Here is a 10,030-nt window from a genome sequence, read left to right as displayed (position 1 = left end):
TATATGTTTCATCTTATTTCTTTACTGAAACTATTCTTCTTTGGTTGTTTTCTTCTGCTGACTCCCTGGGGTTTTCTAAGCAAACTACTATGTTTTCCACAGCAAATAGAGATGTCTTTATCTCCCTTTCTCCTAAATTTATGCTTTAAGTTCTTTCTCATCTTACTGCTGACTAACATTTCTAGAATTACCCCAAATAACAATGGAGAAAAGGAAAGGCTTCCTTGCTTTAATCCTGTATTTGGTAGGAAAGCTTCTAATGTTCCTCCAATGCAAATAATGTTAACATTTAGTTTTCAATATATTCTTTATCATATTAGAAAAAGGCCCTTCCTATAAAAATGTGCATACCCTTTGACCCAGCAATACCACTTCTAGGGTTGTATCCCAAAGAGATCATACAAATGGGAAAAGGACCCACATGTACAAAAATATTTATAGCAGCTCTTTTTGTGGTGGCAAAGAATTAGAAATTAAGGGAATGCCCATCAATTGGGGAATGGCTAAACAAGTTGTGGTACATGAATGTAACGAAATATTGGTATATGAATGGAATACTACTGTGCTATAAGAAATGAGCAGGTGGACTTCAGAAAGACCTGGAAAGACTTGTATGGACTGATGCTGAGTGAAGTGAGCAGAACCAGGAGAATGTTGTACACAGTAATAGCTACCTTGTGTGATGACTAACGTTGACAGACTTAGCCCTTCTCAGCAATGCAAGGATCTAAAACATCTCCAAAGGTCTCATGATGGAAAATGCTATCCACATCCAAAGAAAGAACTATGGAGTTTGAATGCAGATTGAAGCACACTATTTGCTATCTTTTTTTCTTCTGTTTTATTTTGTTTCCTCTGTCTGGTGGTTCCTCCTATTGGTTCTAATTCTTCCTTACATCACTAATGTGGAAAATATATTTAATAGGAATGTGTATGCATAGCCTGTATCAGATTGCACACCGTCTTTGGATGGAAGAGTGGGAGGGAGGGGGAGAAAATTTTAAAACTCAGAAAGTTTATAGAAGTGATTGTTGATAAATCAAAATAAACTAATAATAAAAAGGCCCTTCTATGCTTCTACTTTGTGGAAGTACATTTCATACTGGAAAGTTTTAAAGCTGAACTTTTGATCCTTTGGATATAACTTCTTCATCTGGTGAATTTTTCCCTATCAGAGGTTCCCAAACTTATTTGGCCTGCCGCCCCCTTTTCCAAAAAAAAAAAATTACTCAGCACCTCCCTGGGGTTAGGTTAAGTTAACCCTTATTTTTATTCAATGTCCTCCCCTCCCCCCCAATTGCACTCAAGACTACTAAGGCCCCCTGGATCATTCCAGTGCTCCTCAGGAAGTGGTACTGCCCACTTTGGAAACCTATGCAACCTAACTCATGCATTCAATGAAAGCTATTGGCTTTCACTCAACCCACACTAACAAAAATAAAATGTAAAAGAGTATCAGAATTAAAGGGCTAATGGATCCTCCCCCAAGAGATGAACTCTGTTTCAAGAGGAAACCTTCATCTCTGTTAAGTTCATCAAAGAGCTGTTGTATCACAGGGGACCTCAGGGATCAGAATTCAACTCTTCATTTTAAATATGAGGAACATGATCTGTCCAAGGCTACATGGTTAAGTTAATGGTAGAACCAGGATGATCTCTAGTCCTGGTCCAATAACCTTATTTAACCTAAGAAGATTCCTTTTTTTTTTTTTAACTGTAATTTAACCTCCATAAGGCAATTTTTCAATAGCTAACTGTAACACTGCTAAAATATTTAACTCTAGATAAAAATGGAATCTAAGGAACCAGAAATTTAATTCCTAAATATATAGCTCTGTCCATTCTCAAAGGTTCCTTGAGGGAAAAATCAGCTCACACTGTATTGTCTCAGAGATCACATCTAAACACTTACTGCAATCTTTCTTTATATATTGCTGGAGTAAAGCCATCATGGACTAGGACCAGAAAAGAAAAAGAGAAATAACTGGCTAGGGGGCTCAGTGGCTGCTTCTCCTCCAAGAGGGTGCTAAGTAGAAGAACACAGAAGGTTGGCAGAAGAGAGAAGAAAGAATCTAGACTAAATGAGCTCCTTAAGCAAGGGACCTCTAGTTATGGAAACAGTAAGAAAAGTGGCTTAAGGCAGCCAACACACACACACACACACACACACACACACACACACACACCTATCCATATGCACACAACGAATAAGTGGTCAGGGCACAAACACGCACACACACACATCTATCCCTATGCACACAACGAATTAAGTGGTCAGGGCATACACACACACACGCACACACACGCACACACACACATACCACTCTCTATCCATATGCACACAGTGAAGTGGTCAATGGAGGTGGTTTAAAAATAAATGCTCTTTAAATGGGTCTACTGTTCCTAAATGGTTCCAAAAGAAAGGTGATTCATGGATATCACATAATTATGTAGGCACCCCAGTAGCAATATGTGAAATGAAAAAATAAATGAGGCACAATTAAAAGCACAAACCACTTTTGACTCTTTATTTCTTGAACCAAAATCAGCAAGGCAAAAGATCCTGATTCAGCTTGAGGTCAGGGTGAAATGTATCATATGCAGCCATGATGGTGGGGTGGGGATGGGGAGGGGTGATGGTGCCACAGCAGCAAGCAAGCTTCCCCCAAACAGGAAGGAGGTTGTAAGAAGTGTCCATTTGCCATAATTCCCTTGATAGAAATGTTTTCATACAAAATTATTCAAAGTGCCTATTAAAATAATTTAGCGAGGCCTTTTGTTTTCCCTGATCCAGACAATTTAATTTTATAAAGAAACAACTGCTTCCCAAGATGCAATCCCAAAGCTGAAACTAGAATTGTCTCTATGTGAAGAGACGTGTTACAAGGAGAGAAAGAGAGAGAGAGAGAGTAACCATCTTCCAATAATTGGTTCTGAAACAAGACTAGAGTTGTCCTCTAGACATTCAAACCATTATTGGAGGTTCACTGTCTCTAAAATAAAACCGAGAAACATCATGGTCCTGCTTGATTACCATCTGGCAATAGGATTTTCTCTCTCTGCCTCTCTTTCTCAGGGATAGAGCTCATGGGAAAATGGTAACTGGTTCAGTTTGGATTGATATTGTGTTCTGTGCTGTTGGTGATCAGGCACTCTGGCTAGAAAAGTTCTCTGCAATGTGGTGCCAGGTGGTGGACACAGGCTGGATGGCACTACTTCACATACTCAAAATCTCAAAGTCTTCTTCCAGTTCAAACAGGTTATTGGTGGATTCAATGAGTTCTACCAGAACATGAAACAAAAGGAAAATTGGATCATGGAATCTGAATTGTTAAGGGACCTCTGAGGTAATTTGGTCCAACCTGGACCTGAATGAGATCGCTCTCTACAAATATGCCCAAGATCTCCAATAAGGGGAAACCCACTACCTCCTGAAGCAGCCCATCCCCCTTTCAGATAGAGTTCTAATTGTTAGGAAGTCTTTCCTAACATTGAAGCTAAATCTGTTCCTCTGCAATTTTTACTTCATTGATCAACCCAAATATGTATAAACATGAAATGGAATGAAAATGTAAAACATGTATTAAGCGCTTGTTATGTGCCAAAAATTCTGCTACAAATTGTAATATAAATCGAAAATCAAGACAGTCCCCGCTCTCAAAGACAAAGGTGAGTTCTTTGAGAGCTTGGACTTTCTAGCCTGTCAAAATCTTTTGAGATCCCGATACTGTTATCTAATGTGGTAGCTATCCCCTATCCCAGCTCTGTGTAATTTGCAAATCTGATAAACACACAATAATAATAATTAATAACAACAATAATAACAATAATAACAGCAACAGCTAACATTTATATAGCAATTTTAAGGTTTGCAAAGCAGTTTACATATATCATCTCAATTGGTGCCTTTACCTAAGTAAGGAGTAGTAGTAAAAATGTTCAACAGTACAGAGCCAAAGACTGATCTCTGGGGACACTCCACTGTTTAACCCATATTTTTCTATCTTTTCCACAAGTAAAGCATAAGAAATTGGATGTCATCAAAGGATGTCACTTACCTAGAAATGATCACTTACTTGGAAGCTTCACTAAGCTACCAAATAATTATTATTACCATCCTGCATAAGGTGTACAGAAGATAACTGAGTCAATTGACACCATCACTGCAAAATACCTGTAATTTCTCCTTATCCAGAATTTAAATAACTCAACCTGTTTTTAAAGCCCATCCAATGAAAAATCAGCCTTGCACAATGATGACGCTGAGGCCTTACGTGATATTGAAGGGCTTACTGAATCATCAAAGAAAGATTTAATAAAGCTCATTAGATTTTTCTAGATCATGAATTTTACCTCACTCTTTGAAATGTCATGCCCTGTACGGTACATGTGCTAATTCTCAGTTAACCTAGCAATTCAATTAATCAACACATTTTATTCCAACCATTTCAGATAGTAAGGAATTTCCTTTCTCTACAGATAATACAGGGCCATGCTTGCCTCTCTCTGAATGATGGAACCTACCCCCAGTCTCCTGTCAATATCATACCTGCACCTGTAGTTGTCACTTCCGGTTTGGTTGGAGGTATGAAAGGAGGCCAGTGGGCTGGATGCTTCTGAACCAGCTCAAACATCTGTAAACTCTGTGGCTTTAATATCTCCTAAGTAAAAATAAAGGTGTTTCTTAATACAGGAGATTCATGACACTGTTAGAATCACAATCCAGATGGTAGACTATGACCCTTAACAACAGTCCAAGAGATAAAGAGGAATAGCAAATGGCCTCCAGATATCAGCCAATGCGTTCATGGGATGTGCACCACAAATTGAATATCTGGTTTTAATCCATTCTAGACATTGTAGCCTTGAGGGAAGGAAACTCATGGGAGCATTTTGAAGAAAACTAACACAGTGCTCATGCTCCATCTTTAAATTCAATATTGGGCAGCAAATTAATTGTAAAAATGTGCCTTGCTTTGGGGAACACATTTGTTCCTTTAGTGTGGGCTGCAAATGAAATTTCTGTTTCTCAAATTCCATTTTCCTATTGACTTATCTACGAAATTGAAAGTGTGTTCTCTCCCTCCAGCCTTAGGAAAAAAAAAATGGCAACCCTACCAGATGTAATTAAATCGCACTGATGGATACAGAAAAACTTTCAAAACCACATACTGAAAGCTAGAAATATAATTTTTCTAAGATGGCAATAGGGAGAGGGGTGGAGAATAGAACTGTGATTTCACTGGCACAGGATTTTCCTCCACTAATGCAAGTTGGCACCTTCTCTGCCGCTTACACTCTTTTTTTTTTTTTTTTTGGCTAGGCAATTGGGGTTAAGTGACTTGCCCAGAGTCACACAGCTAGGAAGTATTATGTGTCTGAGGCCGGATTTGAACTCAGGTCCTTCTGACTCCAGGGCCGGTGCTCTATCCACTGCACCACCTAGTTGCCCCTGCCACTTACACTCTTAAGAATTACCTAGAGCACTACAAGGTTAAAGATGATACTCACCGAGGGTCACACAGAAAGTACATATCAGAGGGCAGGTTTTCCTGGTTTTCTGTATCTACTATAATCCTGTCCCTCTAAGATAACAATAATAGGTAAAATAACAAAATGGATTACAATGGTAAAGGTGACCAGAAGCTGCTCTCTCTTGAGGTTGGTTCCAAAATGGCAAGTTCTTATTAGGAATTTATTTTCTATTCTACTTCAACTATTTATTAACCAAGGACTAGTTTTGTTGCTTTATACATTCTATATGATCTATATATGAGGGGAAAAAAGACAAGCCCCTGTGGCAATAAGTTGGCATCGCAGCATGCCTCCAGCCAGTGAGGCACTGGCTGTTGTCAGAATCCACTCCCTACCTATACGTGATAGCTAATGGAAGGGCAAACCTGCTAAATGAAAATGAGACTCTAACACATAAATAGAGAAATCCTTGAATATATGTTTGTTTTTAACTGTCGAAATATATGAAACACAGTAAGACATAAATAGTAACTTCAAATTATGAAGGTTGCTGCTATAGTTGAAGTTTTAAGTCCATAGGGCCATTGAATACTCAATCCTAAACACCTTCCAAACAAAACCGGACTTGGAATCACAGAATGTTAGCACTGGGAGAGCCCTGGAGAGAGCATAGGATCAGAACTTTAAGAGCTAGAAGGGACCTTGGAAGTCATCAAGTCCAAACTCCTCATTTTAGAGATGAGGAAATTGAGGCCACAGGAAGTGATGTGATTTTCTTAATATTACACAGCTAGTAGCAGAGGCAAGATTTGAGCCCAGGTGTTCCAGAATCCAAGTCCAGGGCCCTATCCATTATCTCTAATACTGAGACATAGTGGGTGAGACTACTTATGCTAACTCATGTCCAATCCCTTCAGTTTATAGAGAAGAGATTTGCTCAAGGTCTATAGCTGGTAAATAGCATAGCTTCAGATTCAAACCCAGGTCTCCTTAACCCACTGCCATGTTCTTCCCACCATACCATGTTGCCACTCTTTGGATTTTCCCAAAACCATACTCCTCATGGGCAGTTCCCTTCTACTGACAATGGTCTGTGTTTATCACTATGAAACATTCTTCTATAGAAAGCTGGGTAAAAAGTATTTTAAAAAAATTTTTGAATTGTCTGAACAACAACAACAACAACAAAAAGACAGATTTACCTTTTGAACGAGCCCACACCAGTTATCAAAATCTTCTTCTTCTTTGCAAAAGAATCCCTTGAAGATTCAAAAGAACGTAAAGAAAAACACAAAGCACAAAATTTAGAGTTGGTTACTATTTATCCCTCATATTAGATGATGTTGTTGGAGTTATAGAGATCATCTAATCAATCAAATAATCAACAAGCATTTACTAATGGCCTGTGTGCCAGGCCCTGTGTTAGGCCCTGGGGAAACGGAGAACGGAAACGGGACGGGGGGGGGGTCAGAGAAAGGCTAGCCACAGGATCGTGGAGTCATAGGTTTAGAGCTGGAAGGAACTCAGAGTCCATCTACTGCAATGCTTTTGTTCTATAGATAGGGAAATGGAGGCCCAGAGAGGGCAAATGACCTGTCCAAAGTCACACAGGAAGGAAGTTGTAGAGCCAGAATGTGAATCTTGGTCTGAACTTCAAATCTAGTGCTCCTTCCACTGTATTGTGCTGCCCAGGCCCTTCCTTTTAAAGAGGCTGCAAATGAGGCCCAGGGAGAAGGGACTTGTTCAAATTCAACTAGCAAACAGTGGCAGAACCAAGATGACACTGTATCATCTTGATTATCACTACATCAAATGCTTTGATTCTATTTCTAATGCCCTAAACTACTCATCTCCTGTCCCTGGACAGATGTCAGACCTTGGACTGAAATGCACAGCCATTTACAAGTCAGTTTCTAGACCTGGTGTTGATATAATTATATATACAAGCACACACAACAGACACACACATCACATTCTCATCTATAGAGAATGGTTCATAGAATTGCATTAGCACTCATAGCTGAAGATAACATTTAATAAATGGTTTTGATTCCTTAGTGAGTCAACCACCAGAATTTAGAGAATCCAGGCTACATGGGAAAGATCTGTCTATTCCCAGGGTCAATCTACATGCCTGGGAACAGAATTGTCAATTCTGTTAGATGGAACTCTGAGGTCCTGGCTGATCACACTGTTGGAGAGGTTATTAGTTTAACTAGAAATGATGGCCTGACTCATTCTATTGACACACAGGTAGACTTACTGTCCCAATTAATTGGGGAGGAAGGTAGAAGAAAGGACAAGAAAGAAAGAGAGAAAACCAGCTCCTAAGTCATGTTTGAACCTACATAAGGGGATGTAGACACTGTCTCTAGGCAGGAGACCTCCACTCACTACTAATTCAGAGACAGGATGAATTATTAATCTACCCCCACAGACACACATACACCTGTTCTTCCTCACTGTCACTATAAACAGTCCTCATTTAAAGAGAGTAGGTAGGAAGGAAGGCAAGAAAGAAAGAAATCCAAAGCCTGCTTCCCCGCTCTAGCTGCATGACCGGAGGGTAGGGTGGGGACAGCTGTGGTCACCTTGAGACCTTTGCCTCAGCCCAGTGTTAGCCTTTGGAAGACATACTTACCAATGCCACTGAAGGATCCAAGTTCAGGATCTTCATTCGATGGGGGGATTGCTGGCAATGGAAACTCTGGTCATCCACTGTTCCATTCTCCTCAGAGTCAACAAAAGTCTGAGTGGTGTGGGGATCCAGGTAGATGAGCTCATCTCCTGTTGAGGTAAAAAAGAGGCTTGGCCCTTCCAAGCACCACTGGTGCCTGTGCGGGGTGGAGGAAAGTCTCCTTCTCCCAGCCCCTTCCAGGAGTACAGGAAGGAAGAGTGGGTGAGATCCAGCAGGAAGACCATAGAGGGAACATGCCCTCCTCACCTCAATCTGATCAATTAACCAAAAGAGTTTCTCCTAAGTTTCAATGTCCTCAAAGAATACATCTAAAATTAGAAGATAACAAATTAGCTAAGAACTTGGAATAAAAGCACATCCATTTCATGGAATGCTCAGGAGGCAGCAATAGGGAAGAGATAAGTGATGACAAGGCTGTGGCCTAGTCATTCCACTGTCTCATTAAGGTACTTTTCTACCCCTTAACAATTGGGCAGCATCCCCCTCTAGGGGACTGGTATCCAACTTTCGATCAATCTTCAACCAATAAATGGCTTTCCCTTCATGCTATCCACTCTGGCTTGTCATTAGAGAAAGATTGTCCAGTAACAATGGTACTCCTGACACTATTTTGGATGAGATGTCACAGAGATGGCTGGTTTTTATTAGATATAATAAAATGATTCAACAAGCCAGAAAGTACTGACATTGCCCAGCCACCAATAGCAATCCAGAGGAGCTTTGCTTCAAGTGACCCACTCAATGAGTGGAGAACAGTCCTGTGGCTTCCCCAACGTGCAGACCCTCACATCTCTAGAAAGGGGTCAGGCACAGAATCACGGCATTTTTCCAGTGGTCTCCAGTGTTGCATTGAATCTCAGGGAACATCTACTATAAACACAGATACGGAGTCTAAGGAGGCTCCCCAAACCCACAGTCCATGCCAGAGGGCTACACTGCAAGAATGTCCATATCAGACAGATATTTCCATTCAATAGGGTGGGCACCCCAAACTCTATCCCCTAAGTACTGCTATCTATCCTGCAATGGCACCTTAAGCCCTCCGTCTAGCGCCAGCATCTCTTTGTTTGCAGTGTATGTTTTCTTTATAACTACAATACCCATCAGGTACCGGGCAGCAGGTGACATATTTTCTTATAGAAAGAATATCAATAATAATCATAATCATAACAACTGCTCCTCCTATTCTGCTTTACATCTCCACGATTATTGCCACACCCTAGCTGCACCCAATCTTCAATCTCTCTTTATCTTCTGGCTCCTTCCCTGCTACCTATATTCATGAGCAAGTTTCCTCTATCCTTAAGCGACCCTCCCTTCACCCTGCCAAGCCCACTAGCTGTCGTCCTATAGCTTTCTGCCCCTCTTTCAGCCAAGCCATCTGGGAAATCTGTCGATTCTTGCTTCCACTCCCTCTCCTCTCACTATCTTTTAAATCCTCTGCAAATTGGCTTCTGACCTCATTATCCAACTGAAACCGTTCTCTCCAAAGTTGCCAGTGATCTCTTAACTAGCAAATCTAATGATCTTTTCTGAATCCTCACCCTTCCTGACTTCTCTGAAACATTTGACACTGCTGACTGTCTTCTTCCTCTGGATACGCTCTCCTCTCTGGGTTTTCGTGACATTGATCTTTTTTCATTCTCCTCCTGCCTGTGTGACTTGCCTATCTGTCTATTGGCATCCATATTCCATCTCTTGTCAGTGTATCCCAACGCTCCATCCTGGGCCGTCTTCTCTTCCCTTTCTATGCTCCCTTCTACACAGCTCCATTACCTCCCTTGGGTTCATTTGTCATCTTTACACAGACCACACACACACACACACACACACACACACACACACACACACACACAC

General features: G+C 40.7%; 1 protein-coding gene across 2 annotated transcripts in view; it reads right to left on the bottom strand.

Moving 5' to 3' along the window:
• Nucleotides 1–2,500: 2,500 nt before the first annotated feature.
• ATG4A (autophagy related 4A cysteine peptidase) overlaps nt 2,501–10,030 on the bottom strand; it is a 70,573-nt gene continuing 63,043 nt past the window's right edge. For both annotated transcript variants that reach the window (XM_027839017.1, XM_027839008.1), the window contains 4 exons: nt 8,117–8,262; nt 6,678–6,734; nt 4,550–4,661; nt 2,501–3,282 (listed from right to left, as the gene is read on the bottom strand). In XM_027839017.1, the coding sequence (XP_027694818.1) occupies nt 3,218–3,282; nt 4,550–4,661; nt 6,678–6,734; nt 8,117–8,262 (380 nt within the window). In that variant the 3' untranslated portion in view covers nt 2,501–3,217. The remainder of the gene's footprint in view (nt 3,283–4,549; nt 4,662–6,677; nt 6,735–8,116; nt 8,263–10,030) is intronic.

The sequence above is a fragment of the Vombatus ursinus genome, unplaced genomic scaffold, assembly GCF_900497805.2.
Source record: "Vombatus ursinus unplaced genomic scaffold, bare-nosed wombat genome assembly UNPS02004677.1, whole genome shotgun sequence".
Taxonomy (NCBI): Eukaryota; Metazoa; Chordata; class Mammalia; order Diprotodontia; family Vombatidae; genus Vombatus; species Vombatus ursinus.
This window is presented reverse-complemented; position numbering and strand designations above follow the sequence as displayed.